At 41.9% G+C, this 27,753-nt stretch overlaps 1 protein-coding gene across 1 annotated transcript in view; it reads left to right on the top strand.

The window, feature by feature from the left end:
• Positions 1-27,753, top strand: part of Ptprt (protein tyrosine phosphatase receptor type T) — a 1,079,747-nt gene that overhangs the window by 484,992 nt on the left and 567,002 nt on the right. The window contains exon 7 of the mRNA XM_032904674.1: positions 25,070-25,363. Within this exon, the coding sequence (XP_032760565.1) occupies positions 25,070-25,363 (294 nt within the window). The remainder of the gene's footprint in view (positions 1-25,069; positions 25,364-27,753) is intronic.

Here is a 27,753-nt window from a genome sequence, read left to right as displayed (position 1 = left end):
GAGGCAAGGCTCAACACTCACGTCTATTTTGTGAATCACTGTTGCATCTGGATTTTCCAGAGCACTTCTCTTCTACCACAGAGCAGTGGCAACTGTGGTATAAAGCAACTGATTATGCATGGATGGATATATTTCTGGGATTTATTCTGGGTTCTACTCTCTTCCTTCATCTATTCTCATAACTGTTCATTGAATTTGTTTTTGACAATTTCTTACCTATGTAACATACATTCTGATCACTGTAATCCTTCCCACAGCCTCTGGTCTCTCTCCCACCTACCGCACTGCATAAGTCTCTTTCTACATCCATGCTATTTAACTAGGATCGTCTGTGTGACTATGAACTTGGAACTATCCATTGGAGTCTAGTGGATTCTTCAAAGGGCACACAAGTGAAGATGATGGCTGCCTACTCCCCAGAATCCATTAGTAGCCCACAGTTTATCAGGGGATGATAAAGCCCTATGAGTCCTTCTCCAATCTGTGATTGACTGTTAATAAGCCCAGTCTTGCATAGGCTCACTGTAGACAAGCACGGATGCTGTGAGGTTGTCACTGTGTCACTGTGTGCACCAAGCACAGAGGACATTTCAGAGACTGTCTTCTGACCTCCCAGCTTCTACATTTTTTTCTTCCCTGTCTTCTGCAAAAACTGTTGAGTCTTGGAGGGAGAGAGAAAAGCAACTGTTGTGTTCAGGAATGAGCACTGAACTGTCACTTATTCTCAGCACCTTGACCGTCATATGTCCCTACATTCACTGCTATCATTGGAAAGTGAAACTCCTGTGATTGAAGTTGAGGGTAGCATTTGTGTTTGGGTAGAAACAACTATTTTGAAGGCCGCTCAGGACCATGCCAGTTTATCTACACAACAGAAGTAATTCTGCCCCCTAGACCCAAGTCTCCCATCATGGGTTTTTGATGGTTATATTTTAAAATCTTTATTTTTTAATGTTTTGTTTTATGTGTATGAGTATGTAAGTGCACCATGTGCCTCTAGTGTCTACAGAAGACAGGCAAGGGCATCAGATCTGCTTGAAGTGTAGTTTCACAGAGGGTTATGCTCCTTCATATGCTTGCTTGTAACTAAACTCAGGTCTTCTGCAAGAGCAGCAAATACTCTTGACCCCTCAACCATTTATCCAGTTCCAACCGTAAGTTCTTAACTGGATTGGCAGTCCCAGGTAGGAATTTCTTTTTGTGGAAGTGGCCTCAAATACAGTCAGAGTGGTTGATTATGCCAGTAACTGTGTCTCTGTTGTACTTGCCTGACATTTGTTGTTTGTCTTAGTTTGGTCTCTGTTGCTATGCTAAAACCCTTACTGACACTGACTTAGGGAAGAAAGAGTTTATTATATCTTTCAGATTGGAGTCTATCATCAAAAGAAATCAGGACAGGAATTCAATAAGGAACTTGGAGGCAGCATATGAAGCAGAGGTCATGAAGGAGCACTGTTTCCTGCTTTGCCTCTCCTGCTCGCTCAACCTGCTTTTCAACCTCCTGCCCAGGGTGGCCCTCCCTACAGTGGGCTGGGCCTTCTCATAGCAACCATTAACCAGTGCAATGCCCACAGACTTGCCTACGAGCTACTCCGATGGAGGCAGTTCCTTAGTTGAGGTTCTCTCTTCCCAGGTGACTTTAATTTGTGTCAAGTTGACAAATCGCCAGCACAGCACTGTAGCTGATAGGGCCAGACCTAGGTGACAGTGCCAATGCCTTTCATCCTATTTCTCTATTTATAGTCACTACCCTGCCTTCTTAATCACTAGCGCTTGATGCTAAGTCTTGATATTGATCCTACAGTATAAACTTTCTAGCTTTTCCTTCTCTTCAATATTATTTGGAGTGTTTTAAGCTTTTTCCATTTTTATATAAATGTCAGAACTCATTTGTCAAATTTTCCATGAAACTAGTATAAGCAAAAGGATCTTATGTAGTTCAACTCAAGGTAATCTACAGCTTTACAGTACTGACTCCTCCAGTTCACCAACATGGATTTTATTTTCTTATTCAACTATTTAAAACATAGTTCAGTAATGTTATATAGCTTTAAGTAAAGAGACATAAATGAATGTATACAAACAGAAATTCATACATACATACATATACATACATACATTATAAGGTATTTTTGTTGAAACTATCTTATTGTTGAAGCATAACACAATGAAATAAGTGATAGTTACACCATATGAATCTCTCTCAATTTTTCTGCAACTACACATTTATATAACTGTGACAATCTGGTCATAAACATTTTCAGTACTCTATATACTTCATGCTACTTCCGAGTCAGTTACCTCCAACCATAGCGAACATTATTACATTGTGTGTTATCCAGTAAATGATTATCTTTCATGTTTCTTTTTATAATATTCTATATTCTACAGATGTTAATATATAGAACCTTTCTAAAATATTCTTGCTATTCATATTTTGAGATTTCCTGGGGAGGGGTTTTTATATATAAAATTCTGTAGTCTATAAATAAGGAACCATCTTATTTGCCTTCTAATCTTTATGTCTCACTGCACTTCCTAGAACACCCAGTAGAAATGGCAAAGTTAAGGGAAAACCTTCAGAAATGGACTGTCGATTGTGATCTTAGACTTATGTCCTGTATACCCTTTACCACAATAAGGAACTTCTGTCCTATGACTAATTGATAAGAGCTTAGTTATACATGAGTAGATATATTCATCAAATTTTTCCTTGGCCTCTTTTTGAATTTTTGACTAAATTTTTGGAAAATTTTCTGTATATTTACAAGGTATCTTTGTTACATCTATCCTACCCCACCCCAAGCTCCCTCTACCTTGTAAAACATAGTAGCTTCAGATTCATGTCTTTAAAAAAAACTAAGTCAAATTAGTGCTTCTTATAAATATTGAATCATCCACTGGGACATGGGCCAGCTACAAGTGGCTACCACAGCCCAAAGTAAAGTGATTCTTTCTTCCTCAACTGCCATTAGCTGTCATGAGCTCCTCAGCTAGGGGCAGAGCATTTGACACCCCTTCCCCGTTCTTGCTTAGCTCTCGATCACTTGGAGAACTTTGTGGGTAACTGCAGCTGCAGTGAGTTAGCTTATGTAATAGCCACGTCACATCCAGAGGCCTTTCCAGCACCCCTCCCCTCCCTCTGCCTTTTATATCTTTTCTCCCTGCTCCTCTGTCTTTTATGTCTTTTCTCCTCACTTCTTCAGTGATCATGAGGTTTTCCTCTGACTGGTTTGCTTGTCTTAAGGAAGTCTTGTTTCCTGGTATAAAATTAACATGATCATGAACTGTTAGGCATTTTATAAATCAATTGCTTTTGTTCTTTTCTATTATTATTATTTATTGTGTAGAGTATCATCTCCATGCTTATGAGAGATGTACCTCTGAGTTATTTTTCGTCTTGATACCCTTCTAGAGGGTTGATATTTATTGTGGACTTCCCAAATGGATTTGGAGGTATATTATTTCTTCATATTTCTAGAAAGTATTTGCACGAAGATAGGATTTATTGAAATCTTTTATGTAGTTAAAATTTTGAAAAGAACTTTCCTGTACCATCATGTAGAATTTCTTCTATGAAATGGCTCCAGCTAAAACTTTGCTATTTTATATAATTCAGTGGAAGTCAATGGCTATCTCTTTGAGTTCATTGAGTCTGTGTTCCAGAAATGCTTGGATTCACTGTTAGAAATATCTAGACTACTGAAGGGTCATAAACACTGGGTTTGCATGGATCTATAGAAGAAAGACTGTGGAAGATGTTAGCATGAAGCCATTGTTTCTGTTCTTGGAGCCCAAATCATCCACCTCTTTAGGTTAAAATGGTGAGGGATGAGACTTGTGTCTATAAGACTTTGCAGAGTTTTGCAAAGGTTTCATTTTGAAACCTCTGTGATGGGAGCAGTAGCTTAGGCTCTGCTGGCTCTCTCTCCTGGCAGAGTATGGCAGAGCATGGAGTCAGCCCTATAGGGATGAGAGGAGATTTGGAAGAAGCTAATTTTTCAGTTCCTTTACATAAAGGGGCAATCATCTCTTAAACTCTCCATGCAAAGTGAGCGGGCTATGTGGATAAGCTTCTTAATCCATCTGGACACCCCTTCCTGACACTTCAGACGAATCTATACTTTTAGTCTCTTCTAGCCATTTCAGCAGCTTAGAGACTAATTATGCATCTCCCCCTTGCACATAGGGATCGACCAAGGAGAGAAATTTGCAAAATAACAATATCTCTAAAGCCCCAGCCCCCTTCTGTGTAAGCCTTTCTCTCTGTGTCTGGTAGCATAGCAACTGATGAAGCCTCCTGGTCTCTAGTTACTCTAGACTGCATGTGTCTTCCCTTGCTCTCTGCATGTCCTTTGAATTGGGTTTTCTCAGACTTATCCTAGTGTGACAGCATCAGTTTTTCTCCCAGTGCTTGTTGACTGTGAGTTGCAGAGCCTTCTGGGAGAGAAGTTGTTTCTTCATTCATGGACATGAATTTGATGTTTTCAGTTCAGTCCAAGATGCTTTGAGTAACCAGACCTCACAAGGCTAGTGAACCCGAGCTACACAACCATTGCTGGACTTTGGAATGGCAAGAAGGGTCACTGGAGGAAACAAGGCCATCAGCTTTGTCAGGTTTCTGTCATTTACATTTGATCTTCACTGAGATCTACCAAGAGGTAGGCCCCATTGCCCAAGTTTTACATATGAGGAACCCAAAGCTCAAGGGCATGATGTGATTTTCCCAAAGTGACATAATTAAGCAATAGTTATATCAAGCCAACCTCTGTTTGACCCAGTGATCATTCATCATGTTAATTCCCCACACTGCTCTTTGAATTACAAAGAAATTGCATACAGGGCACTGGACATGGAGTGGAAGAGCTATTACAGAGCATTAGAATACTGGGATGGAAAGTGGATAAATACGAGCTAATATGAACCCCACAAGCACTGTAGAAGTCAAGGAAAACTGTGTAGGATCCCAGGCCCCTCGAAACATATTCTTGTACTGGTTCTATCTCCCTTGCTCCTTTTATGCAACCAGGGGCCACCTGTTATCTCCATTTAGTCTCCCGCACCTCCAACTTGTTCCTCTCATTCAGCCTGTCTGACTTCAGGACCTTCATATTCCTCAGACTTCTTCATTTCTTCCCTCCATAACTGTCAACAGATGTTGACCTCCATATTGATCCCCAAGTCTAATTTCCTTCCCTCAGATCTTTTCTGTACCCCACATTCCAAAGAATTGTCCCAGAGGAATGAGCACCTGTGTTATACCAGTACTTACAAAGCATTGCTATGATGCTTTGTTCACATTGACCTCTCCGTTCCAGTTTTTGCTGCCTCCGCATATCTCCTGCATATCTCTGCAAGATATGCAGCCCTGGAGTAGCCTATTAGGTTTAGCTAAGAGAAACCCACCTGATACCCATACCTCCTAAAGTCTCTGCTTTCCAACAATATACCCATGGCTTGAATTCACCGAGAAACCCTCTATGATCACCTCCACCAGATTTTGGCATCTGTGACTGTATTAATAGCCTGTATATACTGTATGAAGAGGCCATGGACTTTGTGCTCTGAACCATAAAAGTTTCTTATCTATAGCATCAGAGGTTAGATGTCTACAACTGTATTGGACTGTGTTCATTTGACTCACAGGAGTATTTATTCCCTGACTTTTAATAGTTTCTAGAGGTCATTAGAGGTCAGATCCTTGGGGGAGAAAACTTCTTTCTTCATTCATTCTGAATGTGATGCTTTCAGTTCAGTCCAAGATGCTTTTGAGTATCCAGATGCTCAGACTATAGAACTCAGAAGGCTTGAGAGCCTGAGTTAGATGGCCATTGCCAGAAAGGGCTTTGGTCTTCCTTTCTGTCTTCCTGTCTGCCTGCCTGCCTGCCTGCCCTGCCCTGGCTATCTATCTATCTATCTATCTATCTATCTATCTATCTATCTATCTATCTATCTATCTTTTCAATCCCCCTCCAATTCTTTTTACTTCTTTCTTCACTTAAAATGACTGTATATGATTATGCTGAGCCCGCCTGCATAAACCAGGGTACTAGAGTCAATGTCTGTGTGTCCATCATATCGGCAGAGTTCTTTTGGTCCTATACACTTGGGAATAAGACTTGGATATTGTTCAAGGACTAATTTTTTGTATATCACAGTCTTCTGTAAGCCAGTACAGCCCTGGTCCTACAAACCACTGTCTATTATATAACTTCATTTTTATTCCACTAGGTTCCTCCCAAGAGTAGATAGTGATTTGTTTTTATCTTCTTAACTGAGAACAAGTAGACTCGGTTTTCAGTAATTGTTGAACAAGAAAGTTTAATCTGCTCCGCTCTTCTATGTCCATCTTGTTCTGTGGTTGGTCAGAGGGTTAGAAGAATGGGTCAATTTGGTGTAGCAGTTAAGACCATAAATTCTAAGACAGTGAGATGGCTCAGCAGGAAAATGCACTTGCCACCAAAACTGTATACCTGGGTCAGTCCCTGGGACTGGTTTGATTAAGTTTTAGAAAAGTTTGGTCCTACAGTCTACATGGTAGAGAACTGACTCCTACAAGTTGTCCATTAACTTGCACATGTGAACTATATGTAAAAATGTAATTTTAAAAAGCACTACAAAATCTAGAACAAGGCAATCTGAGTATCTTGGCTTTACTATGTACTAACTGCATGGGCTTGGCCACATTTGCTTCTTGATGTGGAAAATGAAGATGATTATAAAATCTAGCTTTGTTTTGTAGGGTTTAGCCAGCCTCAGATCACACAAGGTATTTTAGAGAACTTTTACTGATGAAGGAATTTTACACAAATGCTAGAAGGCTTACAGAGCAAACATGAGATGCTCCAGTAGCCCAAAATGACAGAAAGCACTGCTACGTCTAGTTCTTGGCAATCCAGAGGGAACAAATATTATGGGGACTAGAAGTCTGGAAAAGGAGACCTGGAGGGCTAGTTTCTGGGACCTCCGCAGTGAGGGAATGACCTGGATTCTGCTAATACTTCCAGCGAGATGCTCTGCTATGGCTGTACTGAAGATTGGCAGAAATGAAAGCTCAGAGATGCTGTTACCTCTTGCTGCGCCATCAATGAGGCAAGAAAGGGAACATCTTCATCCTTTGTTTAGCTCCCTCTAGAGAAGTGGTTCTCAACCTGTGGGTCACAATCCCTTTGGAGATTGCATATCAGACATCCTAAATGCGAGATATTTTCATTACTATTCATAACTGTAGCAAAATTATAGTTTTAAAGTCTTAACAACATAATTTTATGTTTTAGGGTTGCCACAACATGAGGACCTGTGTTAAAGAGTCATAGCATTAGGAAGTTTGAGAACCACTGTTCTAGTATCTTCTATTACTAAGTACCAGGATATATAATGTGCAGGGTTCTATTACAGAGTCACAGAACTGATCATTACAAGGCGAGCCAAAAGACCAGAGATGTATGACAGGTACATTTTTTAGTTTTTTCATCTTTTAAATGTACCTATAATAGCATTTACCTAATGGTATGGTATAAGGAATGAGTGGCTTCATATAAGTAAACCCTGAACTAGAAAATGATACATAACACCAGGATATTATTAGTTGTTCTTGCCCTGGAGTATGTCTCCAATATCACATGAGTGTATAATCGAGCATATCTGAAACTCAGAGATCCAAACTCACTAAGATGTGAATTCCACTTACTTATCTCTCTACAACAAGGCTGCTGGGCAAAAGCGGGGCAGAAGGACAAAAAGATGCCTGTCACATGACCCCTGCTGCTCTGAGACAAGATGCCTCTACAGAGTGGCCTCTGATTGCAAAGCTTGACAATCCTAGGTCTCCTAGGTCCTCCTCTGAGGGAGACAGCCTCTTGATTCATGCGTTCCAAAGACTTCTGATTAGCAAGTAAGTTTCAAAAAGGCTCTTCTAGCGTAATTATTCTGCTCTTAATTTTGGGAAATGGCCCAGCAAAGAGTAATCTTGAAAATTATGAGGCACTGAGGGACAAAGAGGAGCCAGGGGCAGACAAGAGGATTGCAGATCATAAAATCTCATCTGGTGCTAAGTTGTTACTGAATTATGCATTTGTAAATGACTTCATAGGTTTCACCCTGACTCTGTTAAGTAGACTGAGGCTGGGCTCCTGAATGTATTTTTTGTGTAAAATTTTATTTTAAAACACACAGACATTGCTATTGATTCTCTATCCAGACATAGGAAGGAGGATATATTGGGGTCCTTCTATTCTACAGGGTTAGAAAGCAGGGAGCACTGTACTGACCAACTCTCTGGTAGGTAGGCAGTTATACTGATATCAGATACCATGATATCCACTTTATATGGTAGGAGTGGCCTGTTTGTTTTAAATATATTACTTTATTTAATCCTCATGGCATTTCCTGTAAGGAAAGTGACATTGTTAATCTATTTTATAAATGAAGAATTTGAATGTCTACTTTTGGGGGTTTTATTGTTGCTCTTTAGAGGTTTTGTTTATTTTTGACAAGATTTCACGTTGCCCAGGCTGGCCTCAAACTTGCTGAATAGTCAAGGAAGACGTTGAATTTCCGATCATTCTGTTTTTGCTTACCATCTAAGTTCTGGGACGAACCATCACCCTTAGTCTCTGTGATGATTAGAGTGGACCCAAGGGTTTGTGTATGCTAGATAAATGTTCTACCAACTAAGCTGCATCTTCCACTCAAATGGGAATTTGAGATATAGATATTAAATAATATGTCATAGATTTTATAATAGTTTAAATTAGATGTCTCCCAAAACAGACTACGAGACATATTTACAGTAGTTGGTCTAAAAAGTGAAAGGAATTCTAGTGGGAATAGAGAGGTGAGGCAGAGAACAGAGTACCCTGAGGGGCAGATTCAGGATTCTGTAATCTTGCTATGTTTCTGATGATTAGTGGTCTGGTTTTAATTGCTTGGCACAAGGAATGCCACTATTAGAAGGTGTGGAATTGCTGGGAACACGTGTGGCCTTGTTGGAGGAAGTGTGTCACTATGGAGGTGGGCCTTGAGATCCTCCTAGTCACGTGAGAAACAATCTGCTCCTGGCTTCCTTTGGATGAAGATCTAGAACTCTCAGCTCTTCCAGCACCATGCCTGCCTGGATGCTGCTGTGCTTCCTGCCATGATAATAATGGACTGAACCACTGAACCTCTATGCCAGCCCCAATTAAATGTTGTCCTTTATAACAGTTGCCTTAGTTATGGTGTCTCTTCACAGCAATGGAAACTAACTATGACAGTGTCACTAGGGGTCATATAAGAGATAGGAAACTCACTACACTGTCTTACTACTTATTAAGAACCAGCAAACTAGGATATCTACCCTATCCTTCCTTGGGTGAAGGTTGTCCCTGGGAGTATAATATCTGGTCCTGGCATATCTTGTCTGCCTTGTCATGGTTTCTTTCCAATCCTGTGACAACATTATCTGAGAGGGAACCCAGGTAGTAGACGTAGGATGTCTCTAGTGTGTAGAGGTGCTAAGCACTAAGGAATCTGGCTGGGTACTACCAACATCTACTACATATGGCTAAAAATATGAGAGCTGGAATTCAAAGTGATTCAATTCTGATTACAGCTTAAACAGTCAAAATAAGAGATATTGAAATAACATCTTATGGTTTGGTTATAAAATACCCCACTCCAAGACTCATATTTAGAGCACTTGTTCCAAAACTGGGGTTGCTATTTAGAGAGGCTCTGCTGTGTTTAGGGAGTGTGCTTAGCAGGCAGAAGTGGGTTGGTCTTTGGAGGTTATACCCTACCCCCCATTCCTACTGTGTCATCTGCTTCCTGGTCCGCTGCAATGTGAACAGCCTCTACTATCCACTCATGCTTTCAGGAGCAGGACAGAGCTGCTGTGCTGTGCCCTCCTCGCCATGACAGACTGCAACCCTCTGACTTATGAGTCAAAATAAATCCTTCCTTCTTCAGGTATTCTATCAGGTGTCGCAGTCACAACTGTGCAAAAGTGTGGCTGATGCGCATGATGGTGGTAATACAAGAGTGGGAAGAACATAGAAATGGTATAGAGTCCTAAGACAGCTCCCATCCTCAGATATGTAAAGGCTACCATGCTGGGAAGGAAGAAGATTCAAGCGTGCCTATATTATGCCCTTAGGACTTGAAATCTCAGGACAAAGTTACTTGTTTCATGTTCTGAACACCTCATGGTTTGGTGACACAGAACCTCCCTCTGGTGATCTAAAAGATGTAGAAATTCTGCAATAGACAGGTATCCCAAAGGTGCCAAGGAGGGACCTCCCCGATGTAGTCATAGAATTTGCTGTTCGTGTACACACTCTTCCTCCAGGCCAGAACACCCACCTCTGTCGTGGTAGCTGAAAACTTATATTTGTCCCTTTCAGTGAGTTGAATAATGTTCCCTTCAAAGTCTTGTTCTTCCTGGAAACTCAAATTGCTAATATATTTAAAAATAGATTGTTCTAAGTTATGATTTATGTGAAAATGAGTTCATACTGAAGAAGAGTGAGTCAAGTAGCTTATGCTGGTTGACTTTTGTTGCATCTTGGACGGGGGAATCTTACTTGAAAAAAATGCCTCTATAAGATGGGTCTATAGTCAAGTCTATAGGACATTATTTTGATTGATGTTTGAGAGCCCAGGAGGAACAAGCCAGTGCATAGCATTCCTGCATGGATTTCACACTAGCTCTTGCCTCTAGGTTCCTGCCTTGAGTTCCTGCCCTGCCTTCCCTTTTCAGTGGACTATAAGCAAAATAAACTCTTTCTTCTCCAAGATGCTTTTGGTCATGATATTTTATCACAGCAATAGAAACCCTAACTAAGACGGACATTGATTTAATATGAACTAAGTTTTCATACGAAGAGGGAAATTCGAGTAAAATTTCCAGTCACATGAAAACAGCATGTAAAGACAGGGCAGAGGGAGGTAAGATGCATGCACAAAGCACAGAAGCTCAGGGACTGTTGACACGACTGGAGAGGCTTGGAGAGGTGAACAAGGAGTCTTCCCTAGAGCCTCTCAAGGGAAAATGGTCCTGGTGACAACTTGATGACACATGCCCAGCCTTGGGAACTGCAGGTTGATAAATGACGGTTGTTTTCAGCTGCCTACTTTGCACCCTATTATTTCAGAAGGTCCTAGCAGATTAATATTTCCTGTCTCAAGTTAAGTACCTTTAACTATATAAGAACTGCATTGCTGGGGGATTGAGGGAGATGGTGATTCCTATGCATCTAGGGAGAGTGACTAATTAATACTATGTAATTTTGGTGCCTTTGCCTAAAACTGGTACCGTTCGTGTTCAGAGCTCCTGAATATTAACTCCTCAAGCTAGTCTGCAATCAAAATCACATCTTTATTTAGTGCCATTGCTCCCCGAACGCTACATCCTGAGAATTCAACTCATCTTTTGCTTCTTTGCAAACCTTGACTCGGGCTCTGCCTCTCACAACCTGGGCTAAGATAGCAGGAAGCACAGAGAACAAAGTGTATAAGGAGGAGAGCATCCAGGAGGGCACGCCACAGGAGAGCTAAATTTTCAAGGACAAGAAAAAGTGAGTTAGCTGGAGAAGGGGAAGAGGGATCTAGCAGAGCAAAGACTACACACAAAATGATTTCTGCTATTTCTGTAATCAACAGTGTGTAAAGTTAAGATGGCAAGAGTAGTTTAATGAACCTGGAGAACTAGAGAGAACTGTCCTCTTAGAGTCTAGGTGTGTGTTTCTCAGTACAAAGACTGTAGAGGCTCGAGAGATAGCTCAGAAGTTAAGAACATATACTGCTCTTGCAAAGAATCCAGGTTAGGTTCCCAGCACCTGCTCCAGGGGAGTGAACACATCTGAACTCCATAGGCACCTGCACTCACATGCACACAGACACACACATAGGCACATGCATGTCCTCATTCACATGCGTGTGCATGCACTTGCACAATTAATGAAAATAAATCTTTTAAAAGCTTCACTACTTGTGCTGTCCCTAGAGTGTATACTACTTATTCCTAGACATCTTCAAGCTGAGTTATGAGCACATGTTGGGGTCCTCTGTTTCAGACAGGTGAAACAGTAAGTTCCTATGTACCTTCTGCATCTATTGATTCCTGTCAGTCTTGTGTGGGGTAGTTCTGGATCTGACTTCTCCTCTTCACCATCTTCTGTACCCTAGGCAGGATCACTTGATCCTTCTCAACAGTGATGGTACTGATGGACTTGCCTGCAATCTTCCTTGGATGGAATCCTGGTTCCTTCTTGTAATTGTGATCAGCTGATCATCTTAAACCTCAGATTTGCTGGTGGAGTTATTTCAATTATAAAGTGAGAATGATGTCACCATCTGGCTGAAAGGTTATGATGCTCAGAGCCTGGTGATGGATGCACAGAACGTCATTTGTGAACGCACCCATCCTATGTTCTTCATAACATCTGAAGCTGAAACAGAAGTACATTTGCATAGTACACAGAATGAGATGATCCAGTACTGGGGAAAGAGAAGAAAAAGCAGAACACTGTTCTGGTCACTACTACACATGTGGTTACATTTTATGAAAACCAGAGCCTTGGTATCCCATATAATGAATTTTTTTTGCCCATTACATGGACCACTGTATAGAGAAAAAAATACTTTTTATTTATTTATTTTTTTAATTATAAGACTATTTGAAAGTCAAGTCTCAACTCACAGTGGAAACCTTTGGACAGTATCAGAAGTAGCCATATCTCTCACTGCTATCGAGATATTGGTGGGAAACCTGCAAGACAAATGATGCAGCCGTGCTTCTTGATTCCTGGTACCTAGATGTCTGGGCAGATGGGAAGAGAGGAGCCATGGTGAAAGCACACACTGAATGTGAAAGCATGAGATACAGGAAACTGAGCTTATTTAAACATGCATCTGTACAGTAGCCAGCCCATGCAGGTTTATTAGAAAACATCGGCCCAAGAGTTGGGGTGGGGAGGGCGGAGGGTGGGGAAAATACTTATTTACTTACAGCACCAACATTTTGGTGTTACTAGTTTGTTTTGTTTGTTTGTTTGTTTGGTTGGTTTTGGGTTTTTTGATGTGTTTTTTCAAGACAGTCTCACTTCTACTAACAAGTATGGCTTAGAACTCGCCATCTCTAGCCTCAAACTTATAGCAAATTTCCTGTCAATGCCTCCCCAGTACTGCATATGAAAGTATGTGCTTTTATAGTGAGCTCTCTGGTGTTTTAATAGGCTTAAGTAGTTGGGATCTCACACACACACACACACACACACACACACACACACAGAGAGAGAGAGAGAGAGAGAGAGAGAGAGAGAGAGAGAGAGAGAGAGAGAGAGGAAGGATGGGAGAGAGAGAGGAGGGAGGGAGAGAGAGACAGAGACAGAGAGACAGAGAGAGAGGAGGGATGGAGAGAGAGAGACAAAGACAGAGAGAGAGACAGAGAGAGAGACAGAGAGAGAGACAGAGAGAGAGACAGAGAGAGAGATCTGTTTGAGAGAAACTTCTCCCAAAACATTTGTGGTATCTAATGAAAGGGCTACCATTTTATCACAAAATGGCTTATTAGAAGCACCAGCTAAACATGCCTGAAAGAAAGGCCTCTTCTGGAATTGTGGGCTCTGTTCAGTCTAATCTGTCTTAGGGTAGTTTTCTTTCTTTTTAAATCTAATCTTTTAAGAATTTTATAGAGTGTATTTTTTATTATATTCACCCCTAACTCTTCCCTGTAATGCCTCCCAGGCCCATCCCTGCCTCCCTAATTTTATTTTCCCTTCCATTGTCCCCTTTTAAAATATCCCTTCTGTTCTAGTAGGTGCTGTCCATATACTCATGAGTATACAGCCATCCATTGGAGTGTGGCTGACCTACCAAGAACCACACACATAAAGAAAACTGACTCCCCCCCAGAAACTACCATCTGTTCATAGCTTCTCAGTCAAGATGGTGGACTGATGAACCCCTTCTCACTACTCTAGGATGCTGACCAGCTTGATTTTGTGCAGGCAGCCATGGATGCTGTGGGTTCATGAGTGCTGCGGTCCTGTCTGGTCCAGAACATGCTGTTTGCCTCTGGTCCTCCCTTACCCCTGCTTCTCTTCTGTGATGGTCCCTGAGCATTATGGAGGGAATGTGGGTTTTAGTATTCTTCTCTAGACTCTTCTCTTGGAGAGAAAAATCTTGTAGCAGCTAGTCCTATCCTAGGGACTGGTTCCTGGCATATTCAGACGCCACGTCCTAGAAACTATGATACTGATCATCTGAAGGCCACACTCATCATCCCAAGATGCACTGGTATGAACTGTCAAGTCGTTTTTCTTTAAGGAACACAGTGGGCAGTGCTTTTCCTATGTATGACAGTGCTCTTCTGTTCAATGTGCACCTCTTTTCTGGCTGGAATTCTGGGCACACTTCTGAGGAGTACTCTGCTCTGCATTGGTAATGCGATCCTTGTATTAGTGCTTGGGACTGAAGCCACTTAGACAGGTGTCTCTGTCCCAATCTCAGTTCTTTGACTGACTAATTCCTTGACATTCATCTTGATATCTCTTCTTTTCAGAAAAAAAAAATAAGAAAAAAAAATGTGACTCTTCCCAGTTGTTCCCCGTAGAGTTTCTATGAAAATAAAACCAAATAGCATTTTAGCATCCTGAGCAAACTGGCAGGTGTCTACGGCTGTCCAGTGTGTGCACTTCTTACTGCTATCATGGGTTATTTTTTATCATTTTCATCTTCCCCATAGCCCTGGGTTTCAAATTGAACAGACACAGTGCGGTGATTGACATTTTTTAAAAAGCCTTTTCTATTTTGTTTTTGGTGAAGAGCTGTCTTTTTTTTTTCTAGATACTTGGGATTTTTCTTTAATCATCTATTTCTAAGACATTCTCCATGAGCCTCAGCTCAAGCTTCATGGTTGGCTCGGTCTGGATCCCTCTGTGTTCTTCACAGTCTGAAAATGGGAGACTTTGTTTAAAGTTTTCTTCATCTGGGTTTGTGAATGCTGTCTTGTTCCAGTTTTTCAATTACTCTTCACTCGTATATCACATCTGGACCATACTTTCCCCTCCCACCACTCCTCCCTGTACCCTTCAGCTTGGCCTCCTCCCTCAGCTACATCCACTCCTCCTCTGTTTCTCTTCAGAAAAAGGAAGACCTCCCAGAACATGGCATAGCAAATTACCAAAAGAGTAGGAACAAACCGTCATATCATTTGTTGGTTTGTTTCCTTTGTTCCTCTCCAAATTCTTCTGTGCCTTTGGCAGATACCCATACACGGATCTCTACAACGTCCTTCCCGATGTCTACACCTCCATGTCATTATACGCACCTTTTCTTCAAAGAGAACTTGTTGACTACTTTCTTACCCACTTAAATATGATCTAAAATATTTAAGTCTTCACTTTGAAACTTGCTGTAGACAGGTTTTTACTAGGTAATTCACACCAGCCTGGAACTCACTATCCTCCTGCCTCAGCCATCCATGTACTGATATAAGTGTGTTTTACCACACCCAGATAAGACAGCAAGTACTTATTCAACTGTGATCCTGTGCTGATTTGATTGGATCAAGAGATGCTCACATGTGTAAAGCACCCCTCTGGATGCATTTGTGCAGTTGTTTCCACATTGCCAGGGAGGTTTAACTAAGAAGAGAGCCCTACATTGAAAGTGAATGACATTTGTATTGGGTAGGGACCTCTATGGGAAAACAAGACCAAGAAAGTCAGTCTCTCTCTCTCTCTCTCTCTCTCTCTCTCTCTCTCTCTCTCTCTCTCTCTCTCTCTTCCTCCTCCTCCTCCTCCTCCTTCTCCTCTTCCTCCTCCTCCTTCTCTCCCCCTTCCCCTCTCTCTCCTCTCTCCTGCCCCCATATTGCCTTGTAGTTGTTAATATAATAGGAGTACCTCTGCTCCCAGTGGCCTCCCTGCCATGATGAAACATCCAGAATCCTGATCTAAAATAAATCTCTCCCCTTGAGTTCTTTTGCTCCGTGTTTTATCTGTATGTCAAAAGTTCAAGATGAGGGACAAAGAATAATTCCAGTGTCACCTATTGGTATGTAATGAGTCATTTGACCATCCTCAGAAACTGCATAGACCCCAGCCAGGGTAAGCATGAGAAATCAGGCTCACTGCTGGCTCTGAAAGGCAGGGAAGATCAGTGAATGCACAGGGAATCCCTGTGGTCTTACCTGGAAAATTTAAATATTTCTGCAATTTATGTCATGCAGTAGTTTTCCATTCTCGAGGGCAGAAAATCAAACCCGCAAAGATCAGGTAAACTATTTAGAATTGTGCATATGGCTGGTGAATGCAAGGCAAAAGACTTGGACTCTGGCTGCAGGCTAGCTCCCCTTGGACTGTGGCTGAAGGTTAACTCCCCTTCATCCTTTGGTCCTTAATGCATTATTTTATGCAGCAGTCTTGACTAAGCACCAGTTCGATTACTCCAGTGCCTTTGAGCATCTTTGTAGACAGATCAGTGGTCCACGAAGCAAAAGTAGTTTTATAGCAGATTTGAAAAACAGGGAAGGTACATGCCTCAGCTAAGGGTAAGAGGAAAGACACTGTAGCTGACATGAATAGCATATATAAAGGTATGAACGGGATAATAGTATAGCAACTTGCCTCCCTTGGGAACATATATGTACGTGCTGTTAGTCCTAGAAAACGATACCTCCAAGACCATATGACCAGTAATCAAAGTTAAATGAGCACTCTGGTAGAGTAAAGAAGGCATTGGCACGTTCTGGGGGCCATGTTATCCCTACCCGAACCGTAAAAAGTTTCCCTTCTTAGTGATATCCAGTTTTCTTCAGAGCATTTGATTTTTGTCCGAAGCAGACAATGCATATACACACCGATCCATCTTCCGCTATTTGAAGCACTTTTGCTCTCTGTAGGAATTTCTGGGAGTCAAACTGTTACAAGTGCTCACAGCAGGGAAAAGAAAGGCAGAATTGGTCTGAAGATTGCTGCCTGAGGATGAGGCTGAGTTACATTAAGGGGGTCACAACACCATCTACACATTGAAGGAGAGCTTTGGCATCTCGAGGGCAACTGTAGCCCACAGTTTGAGGGTGGCTCACAACATCTTTTCCCTCAGTAGGCTTTGATGTCTAACCAGAGGGGACCAATGCCATTTTCCAAGACAGGCTCCAGCTCCTTAACAGCAGCCTTTTCTCCCCCTTGATCTGATTTCAAACTTTGTGGGCAGAGATGCAGTCGTGTGTCAATCACTTGCCTTTGCATAGAGGATGCTGGGAATCAGAGAGGCGTTGATTTTGTTGTGTGTAGGGACAGCTCCTAGATGGGAGCTCTCCTCATCTGAGCATCTGAGCACTAGGGAATGCATTAGAGAGTCAAGCTTGGACAGGAAGGATAGAACTGCTTGGAGATAAATGGCACAAGGTTGGAAGCTCTTATTAATAGTAATTTCTTATTTTTAATATGTCTATGTGTGTATATTTGCGCCATGAGTTCAGATGCCTTTAGAACTCAGAGTTGCCAGATCCCTGGATCTGAAGTTACAAGTGATTGTAAGTGCCCTGACATGGGTGCTGAGATTTGGATTCAGGGTCTCTGAGAGAACATTATGTGTTCTGAAGTGCTGTGCCCTATCTCCTACAAACCTCTTGAGATTCATTCCTAATAGATTAAGCCATGTGTCTCTCTGTGAACATTCTTTCTCCTTTATTGACCAGGAGGAGTGAACTTTCTTTCTTTTTTATTGACCAGGAATAGTAATATTTTGTTGGTTTTTCATGATTTATAAATATATTCATCTTTGTGTGTGTTTATATATGTGGAATTCAGAAAACAACTTGAGGTATCTGTTTCCCCCTCCACCTTGTTGAGACAGGCTCTCTCCCCCTCCACCTTGTTGAGACAGGCTCTCTCCCCCTCCACCCTGTTGAGACAGGCTCTCTCCCCCTCCACCCTGTTGAGGCAGGCTCTCTTTTGCTGCTGCATTGCTGAACTACATCCTCTAGGTTTGCCCAAAGTCCAAGAGATTCTCCTGTGTCTCCCATCTCACTACAGAGTTTGGGGATTACAGAGCTGAGATGTGGTGTTTGGGTTTTAATACAACTTCTGGGGACTGAACTCAAGTCATCTGACTTGTGATTCAAGAGCGTTGACTGGATGAGCCATCTTGTCAGCCCAGTTTTTTGTACCGCTTAAAGACACCATTTCCATACACAAAGATGACTGTATTTTAAAGTCTGTTTTTATGAGTATTGCTGTGCTGGTTAGCAGTTTGTCAACCTGACACAAGCTAAGATCATCTGGGAAGAGGAAGCCTCAACGGAAAACATACCTCCATCAGATTGGTCTGTGGTCATGCCTATGGGGCATGTTCTTGGCTAATGATGACGTGGGAGGGCCCAGCCCACTGTGGGCGGTACCATTTCTATGCAGGTGGTCCCATGATCTATAAAAAGAACAGGCTGGGTGAGCCACTGGGAGAAAGCCGGGAAGCAGCTTCCCCTCATGGTTCCTTCCTTGAGCTTTTGCTTCGATGCCCTTGAGCCATGGTCTAGAACTTTCAAGGTGAAATCATTTTTTTTCCTCCCAAAGTTTCATTCAGTCATGGTCTTTATCACAGTAATAGAAAGCAAACTGGGACAGTTATGTAACCATCGTCAAGGCACAGAATATTTCCAAGCTCCAGAAGTTTTCCTTGTGACCCCGTCCAGCCAGTCTGCCTACTAAAGGGAATAACATTCTCATTTCCATTATTTAATTCAATCAACAGATAGAACACTCCAGCATCTCAGGAATCTTTGTAGAATAAGGGCTTGAAATATGCAGCTCTAGTTGTTGACTGGACTAGCCTTGGGTGACTTGTGCCCAAGTAATACAGATTTAAGGGACACCCCCAGGAATGTCTGACCACAATGGTCCTACCTTAACCTTCCCCTGGAAGACCTTACATGATCAATAGGCTACCCTTCACAGGCTGTCCCCTGCAGTATGACCCACACCACAGTTCGTCAGTACTGCTTTTCTCAGCTATGATATTCTCCAATTCCATGGCACAGCGTCTATGTTTGTCTTCACTGCTGGATTCCATGTACATGCTGCTTCAGCTGGCAGTGAGATGCAGACATAGGTCTGTAGAAGTTGGGGTTTCTCTCACAGGGACCTTCTACCTGTCAAGTTGTTCATCTTAAGACCTTAGTGGAGTCCTTGGTGTGAAGAGAGGTGGATTTGAAAACTGTTTTTGTTGTTGTTTTTGTTTGTTTGTTTGTTTGTTTGGGTTTTTTTGTTGTTGTTTTTTTTTTTTTTTCCGGAGCTGGGGACCAACCCAGGGCCTTACGCCGCTAGGCAAGCGCTCTACCGCTGAGCTAAATCCCAACCCCTTTTGTTTTTTTAATGGATATTTTTTATTTACATTTCAAATGTTAGTTCCTTTCCTGGTTTCCTGTCCATAAGTTTTGTTTTTTTAGTGATGGGGTCTCATGCATCTCAGATTGGTCTTGAACTCATTATGTATCTAAAGAGGACCTTAAACTTCTGGCCCTTCTGTCTCTATCAATGAGTATATAGTTATGGGTCAGAACATTCATGTATGTTATATATATATATATATATATATATATATATATATACATATACATTATATAGAGTGTTGGAGCTTGAGGTCTGAGCTTTGTAACATGTCTTTGTGGAAGTCCATGCTATGTCATGGGTCAACCTCATGTCTTTGTGCTTTAGATGAGAGTGTGATGGGTGCGTCGTTTCATGGGTCCTAGACATTTACTCATCCTTGTTCTATGGAAGGCTTTGCATGCTTCTTTTCCCTACAACATTGGGAACCTGGGAAACTAGACATGTTAAAAGGTAATCAATCCTACTTCTGGTTATGTTCCCAGCCCCTATCCCTGCAACAGTGAGTAGTCCAGAGTGCCATCAACGTATAAGATATGGGCACGTGGTTGGTCAATAGATTCTCTTATATTTCTATTTACAATGCATAGACTTATAGATGGATTTCAGAAGTTTTTTTTTTTCATTTATTTTTGTTGCTGTGGCAAAGTACTTGACAAAAAAACTGATGGGTGGGAAGGTTTATTTAGCCCTTGGGGGGGGGGGAGCTTGCTGTCAATAAGAACAGGAAAGACACGGTGGTGGAGCATGAAGGAGCTGGTCCCGTTGCATCTGTCCTTAGGGAGTAGAGGGATATGAATTATGCTGCTGCTTGACTGCTTTCCTCCCCCCTACCCTTCTTAATAAGCCTCAGGACCCCAGCCTATGACATGATGTCACTCACATTCTAGGTAGGTCTTCCCTCAACCAAACCTCTCTGGAAACCTTCAGATAGATATGCCCAGAAGTATGTCTCATCTCCTATGTGATTCTAAATCCAGTGAAGTTGCTGAGGAAGATGAACTATAACAGAAGGATTCATAAATTTCTGAAATAATGCATAGAACTCTTGGCGGTGTACTTTTCCACATTTCTATGAATGACACCTAATTTCTTGTTGGATTTTTAGGATCCTTGTATTATTCAAAGTTAAACCCTCCTGGTATACTCATTTTTAATGACACTTCTACTTAATCCCATAAATGTCTAAAATATAAAATGAGAAAGAGAAGAGCAAGAATCGGGACCTGAGTTCTAATACTCTACCTGCCCTGTTTCATTTTAATATATCTGCAGTGCCCTCTAAGACTCACCATTCCTCTGGATGACTCTGAGATCTTAGGATGGCTACATCTAAGCTGGACTGGATGTCCCTGTTCATCTCTTACATAGTCTTACTGGAGAGTTCATCTTAGATATAGAAGAGACTCATGATAAGAATCAATGAAAATGTTTCTATTCATTTAAAATGACAGATTGTATGTTAACAAGAAGGCTCTGTCCCTCATCCCTGCATTTTTCTCCCTTTAACACTTGTAAATCTGCCTTCTAAATAATACCAATTTTAAACCAGTATATCACAGAAAAGAGTAAAATCAAAATATAAAAAGTAAAAGCAAGCATCTGCATTGAGATCCTTAAACACCAGAAAACACTATGCTGAATTTACCTGATCTACATTTGAGGAGAAAGAGAGACGCGGGTATGCCACAATGTCCAGACTGCCCATGAACTTGTGAACCTGCCGTTTGAGATGGGGGACATTTATACACTCAAGAAGATGTTTGTTATTGTACTTCCACCTACCATTAGAAATACATGAAAAGAGAGTAAATGTTTGGAAAGATTAATACTGTATTTTCTTTCTGCTGGTTGGAAATTGAAAACTGCTAATGCCTGAAATAGGGGAGCAGTAAAGCATGGGAGAAAGTCAATGGAAGAGCTTAATGCAGCCACTGCTCAGCCCGCACTGCATCGGAGTGGGTTGCTCTTCATCCTGTCCAGCGCCGGTCTGTGAATAATTATATTAGGGAATTAGGCAGAGTCATCACGGAGCTACAGAATATCACCCTTGAGGCCTCACTGGAGACTGTTAGGAGCTCCTAGGGATTGATAATGGCCGTCAGAGGCTCTATATATTTAAAATGCACAAAGGATGAGCCCAGAAATTATCTGCCTGCCAACTTAACTTCTCTACCTGGAACAAATTATCCCAAAATCAATTTGCAAACACCTTTGAGATAACAAGGTCTTGAGTAATAACCTCCATGGCTTTGTAAAGAAAAGCACCTAGCTTGACTAATCTGCTTAATTCCTTCCTCTGACCAAATGGCGAGCTATAATAGCGACAATCTAGAGTTGTCCCTCAAGATGAGCTTCGAGTCACTCTGAGACTGTATTGTCCACCCCTGCTTCTTAGTAGATTATTCTGCTTTTGGGGAATCTTTAATGCCAGGTAGTTAATTAAAAGAAAAACACAGAATGAGCCCTCCATTACAAAGTCTCTACCTGAGAGGTCCAAACTAAACCCAAGCCATCATTTGTTCATCTGAGTAACCAGAAACTCTCCTTGGTAAAGAGTGCTTAAATAAATCTGCTTCTGACTTCTCACCCTATCACCTTAACATTCTGCTGTAGGATTCAAAGGCTTGTTCATTCCCCTTGGCAGACAACCCCATTCCTGCCCTTTGGGCATGAAACAATTCTAGACTCAGACACACGGGTAGGCATGAAATATCTTGCATAGAGACATCAGTGGCAAAATTATTTACCATAGAGGTACTTAGAACAGCCCAAGTGTCCAACAACGGGAGAGCAATTAGGATGATAACTTGGTAATTATTTGGTACCTAGAAGAGACAGCAAACCCGTGTATCCCATAACCAAAACTATGAGGATGCTTAAAGAGAGGGAAGCAAAACACATCTTCATCTGGCCCGGGTGTCACTGAAACTAAAGTATATGAGTAAGAACTGGGCTGGAATCTGCAGAAATGTCCAAGGCTGTTACCGTTGACTGCTAACACAGGGCAGGCTTTCTCTTCCCTTCCTTCTCTGACTCTTGTTCTACTTCTGTGTTTGTCACAAATAAAATAAATGAACGGACCAAGTTTGTTTTTTAAAGAAAAGCAAAACCAAAAACCAAAAATGAACAAATAAAATGGGGGTGGAGGTGCTGTAGAGATTTCAGGGGTTAAAAGAACGTCCTGTTTTTGTGGGTAGCTAGTGATTGATTCCCAGTGCCCACGTCAGATAGCTCACTGTAGCTCCGAGCCTAGGAGATCTGATATTCTCTTCTGGACTTTGCAGGAACCTGCCCACACATGTAAATATGTATACACTTATGCACAATCAAAAAGAAAATAAATCCTTTGGATCATGGGTTGCATCTCAGAGTCCACATCCCTGATTCTCACTCTCCCTGTAGATATCATATTCCTCAGATAGGGCTTGTACTTTCTGAGCTCCTTCCCTAGCCATGATGGGATTTTGGTTGATCTTATGGAAGTCTGATACAAATACTAGGCATGCATGAATATTAAATAAAATATTTAAATTTTAAAAGATTTGTTCATTTTAGTTTATATGTATGCTGTCCAACCTGAGTATGGGTTTGTGTGCCACTTGTATACCTGGTGTTCATGGATGTTAGAAAAAGGTGTCAAAGCCCTGGAACTGGAGTTACCAATGGTTAAGTGCCACCATGTGGGTACTGGGACTTGATCTCTGGTCCTCTTCAAGAGCAAACAAATGCTGCTACCCACTGAGCTATCTCTCCATCTACAAATAAAATATTTTTCAGGAAATAAAATATTATCAGAAAAAAGTGGCCACTTGATAAAGTATGATGAGGCATACCTGTAATCCCTAAATTTGGACAGACAAGGCAAAAGAATCTGGCATTTGAGGCCAGCCTGGGGTACACAGTGAGCCTGAGGCCAGCCTGGTGTACATATGGAAACACTACATGGGAGATGTGGATTTCATTCCTCTTCAGAGCTCTGTGAGTTTGGTTAGGTCTGTCTGGTTACGTATACATTGCCTAAGGAAGGTGCCACACAGATCAGTTAGCGGGTACCTTGGCATGACCTTTTCTTTGGCTATGATTCTTGCTGGACTCCTGCTGGCCAAGGACACTCTTTGCTGGTAGGAACCTGTCAGGGTGAGGGAGAAGATGAATTTTTGTTGCCCTATCCTTTTTCCTATCTGTGTTTATATCATCATCTGCAGAGGATTTCTGCTAATAGTGTGTGGGATCTGCATGGGAACCAACCGGAAGCCTCCTCCCTGAGAATGAATTCTCAGAACATCCAGAGGTTCCATGCAAGACACACCAGTAGAAAAACAACCAGTTGTTTCACCCAGCTACCTACCATGACAGTTACTAGCATCGCACGGTGTGGTGCAGCAGTGTCAGTGAGATCTTGGGATTAACCATCAGCTCTCTGATTGGACTTGTGGCTCCTTAATAGGAGGGAATTTGTGTCTGGTATTGTAAACCTATCCAGATACCCATGGCTGGTGAGACTATGAGCTCCAGAGGAGAATCTACTACAGCTGCATTTCTAGACCAGTACAGTGCTTAACTATATTCTACCTACTTAGCTTTATGCCCACAAACACAATATGCATTGTTCTCACACCCTGTCAAGGAGAATTCTTTTTGCAGTAGATGGTTACTATTGCTATAATAATAATAATAATAATAATAATAATAATAATAATAATAATAATAATAATAATAATAATAAAAACATAATCAAAGCAACCTGTGGAGAAAAGGGCTCATTTGGCTTACACTTCCACATTGTAGTTCATCAATGAAGAAAGTCAGGACAGGAACCCAAACAAGGCAGGAACCTGAAGGCAGGAGCTGATGCAGAGACCACAGAGGGATGCTGCTTAGTGGCTTGCTCTCGGGGCTTGCTCAGTTTGCTTTCTTATAGAACCCAGGACCTCCAGCTCAGGACTGGCTCTATCTGCAATGGACTGAGCCCTCCCACAGCAAACACTAAGTAAGAACATGCCCTAAAGGCTTGCCTGCAGCCTGATTTTATGAAGGCCTTTTCTTAATTGGGGATTCCTCCTCTCCAATGACTCTTGCTTGTGTCAAGTTGACATAAAGCAAACCAGAATATCCACAATTGGCAAAATTGAGAAAGCAATGCCACCCTATTGGCATATCTATCTATAACACGGCCCCTACAACTAAGGCTCAGAATGGAAGTCGGAAGTGGAGGTGAAAGAATGTAAAAGCCACAGGTTGAAGGCATATGAAGTGAGGTGATGTCTTCTATATATGAGACAGCTGTAACCTTGGGATTTCAATAGTATGGTCCCTAAACAAGACCCACATAATGACAACACCAGAGTAGATGGGAAAAATCTTACAAGGTTCCACCTCTAAATGAAGAGCTATAAGTAGGCACTTAATGGCTGCTGAGAGAGGGAGAATCAACCTCTAACGGGTAATGAAAGCTCTACCAATCACTCCTAAACACATATTTCTCAAGTTATAGTAAATGGGAACACACACACACACACACACACACACACACACACACACACACACACACACACATGAATGTGTCACATGCTGCCTGTGGAGGTCTGGGACAACTTTCAGGAGTCGGTTTTTTCCTTTCACTGTGTGGTTCCTGTGGATCCATCTCAAGATACCATTTAAGACTGAAATTCCTCTGCTTGTCTGCTTTCTTTCAGAGCCTCCCACACCTATTGCTCCCCCAGAACTACTGGCGGTGGGGGCCACCTACCTGTGGATTAAACCAAATGCCAACTCTATTATTGGGGATGGCCCCATCATTCTGAAGGAGGTAGAATACCGCACGACCACAGGCACTTGGGCTGAGACCCACATCGTGGACTCTCCCAACTACAAACTCTGGCACCTGGACCCCGATGTGGAGTACGAGATCCGGGTGCTGCTCACACGACCAGGAGAGGGGGGCACAGGACCACCAGGACCTCCCCTTACTACCAGGACCAAGTGTGCCGGTAAGGATACCTCGAGATGCTGAGCTGTTCATCTGACTGGCCCTCCTCTTGGCTTTTGAAAAAAGGTCATTCCTAGTTTCTCTGGTGGAAATCTGTTTCCTTTTATGGAAAGACAATTAAGGGTTTGCTCAGACTTGAGAGACACTCTCAACTCTGGCTGTGATTCTAAGAACCTTCTGCCTTTCGTGGGTTCATGGAGATGCTCATCAAGTTGACAGTATTTCTGATGGAACATTGACTCCATCATGGTGAGGAATCCTGGTACCATTTGCATGTCTCTGGGGAGTCTTAGTTCTGTATCACTGAGGGATTTCGCCTCTGACTGTCCCCCCTCAAGTTCCCATGTAGACTATATCCCTGTAGGCTTCTGGTTCCTTTTGTATATCTAATAGGTATAGTTTGTTTGGCCCATGACCAAACAAAGTAGATCTGGTCATTGCTCTGTGTTCCTGGTTCTAGTTTTGTCTCTGAGGAAATCTTACTTCCAGCTATTTCTTTATGGCTTCCTGGCTTTGACAGTGTCTCAAAGTTGATTCTATAATTGTTTTGATCCCCGAGAACTGCCCAAATTTAAATACTCTAAGGGATGCTGGTTTCTGCTTAAGAGTCTGAATTGGCACTAGGGGCCTCTGGATTTTCCTTTAACTGGGTTCGTGGTTCCAGTTGTTCCCAGATGTTCCTGGTTAAGAGCTGCTGGCTACCGGTGTGACTGGGAGGGTTCTCTGTGTACAACCATATCCCTGAGGTCCCTTGGCTCTGCCTGTTGGCTAAGATTGGCTCTCTGAATGGAACTTAAGAATGAAGGGAGTCTGATGTTCATTTTTCTAAAGCTCACATTATCTTCTTATCATTGTCAAATATCATTCCCTGAAAGTACTTTTGTTCCATATATATGCAAAGGGAGAGAGACAGTATTTTCTAACTTTATACTGGTACAGTCAGATTCTGGACTTGGGTTTTGGGTTCCAGAGCTCTGGTTCTTTCCTTACTCCATGATGAGTAGATAGTTACGTGCTGCTGTGCTGCTGTGATGTGTAGCTTAGTGAAACATCAAGCACAGACTTCTGAGGGAAAATGCACCAAAAATGGCTTCTTCAATGGGAGTGAAGTATCCGTAGGTGCAGCAACATGGGGCACGGCTGAGAATGTTGCTTAGCGCTGTTATATTTTGACAGCCATGTCCCTGAACTTGTTGCCCTTCAGTGTATTGTTCAACAAAGACTTAGGAGGAAAGGCTTAGGAGGAAAAGTGGGGTAGAGGCACCCCCTGTATCCTTAACAACACATAAACATGGGAACACAATTTTAGACATCAAGTGGATTAGAACATGCAAAACACTATAATGTAGATGGCAAACCCCTCAGGAACAGCTTAATATTTGCTTTTACAAGTAATGGTAGGGGCTTGTAGCCTTTGAGTAACTGGAAAGTGGGAAGAAGCCATCTGAAATAGATGGAAAGGAACCATCACGTACAAATGGGTGTGTCTTACAACATTGATGAACTGAGGAAGTAAGTACTCTCTCTCTCTCTCTCTCTCTCTCTCTCTCTCTCTCTCTCTCTCTGTGTGTGTGTGTGTGTGTGTGTGTGTGTGTGTGGGTGGTGTGGCTTAGGTACTTCACTTCTGTCTTTGGTAAGCACCATCACAGATGAGCAGATGTAGCATTTGCCCTGTGCTTACATTGCTCCCTTATAGATCCATTGTTTTGGAACAAACTTTGAGTTTCCATTTGTTTGTGAACCAATTTAAATGGTAGAGCAGAGTTGACAGTGGCCAATCTTTGGTGTCTCAGTAAGTGCAGTTGATAGTGTAGAAGCCAAGGATCTCTAACGTTTCATGGCTCAGACTTACTCCTTAGAAAATTATTTAACAACTACGATGAACAGAGAGTCCATTTTCCCAGCGATTTCTCTAAACTCGTCTTTGGTAAAATTCCTCACTGAAACCTGATTAGGAAGCTGACTGCTTTCAGAGGACATAAGGGTACATTATTAAGCTGGGTAATACCTTACCTCAGCTCTGCACTGTAAAAGTCATTCATAAAAATAATTGATTTGAACCTGTTGACAAGACTTCCTTTTTTCCACAAGGTAAATGTAAGGGTTTGGAGGGGTTCTGATCTTTAGAAATGATTTTCAAAGCACTTTCAAAGCCCCTGTGGACTTATTTGCTCATGATCATATAATGCAGTTAGAAATTCAATCGCGAGATGATCATCTCAATAAAAATTTATAACCTATTGCAAACAGTTGCCATGACTGTATAAAGGACTTTACATGTGACAGACACAGTGGTCTGACTAACACTATAAAAATTATGAGTTGAAATGTAGTTTGTGCTATTGTATTTCCAGAAATGTTGATGTTTAAGTAAGTTAGGCTTAAATCTCA

Source organism: Rattus rattus, chromosome 5 (genome assembly GCF_011064425.1).
Source record: "Rattus rattus isolate New Zealand chromosome 5, Rrattus_CSIRO_v1, whole genome shotgun sequence".
NCBI lineage: Eukaryota > Metazoa > Chordata > Mammalia > Rodentia > Muridae > Rattus > Rattus rattus.
The sequence above is the reverse complement of the archived record's forward strand: the minus strand, read 5'-3'. Positions and strand labels throughout refer to the sequence as shown.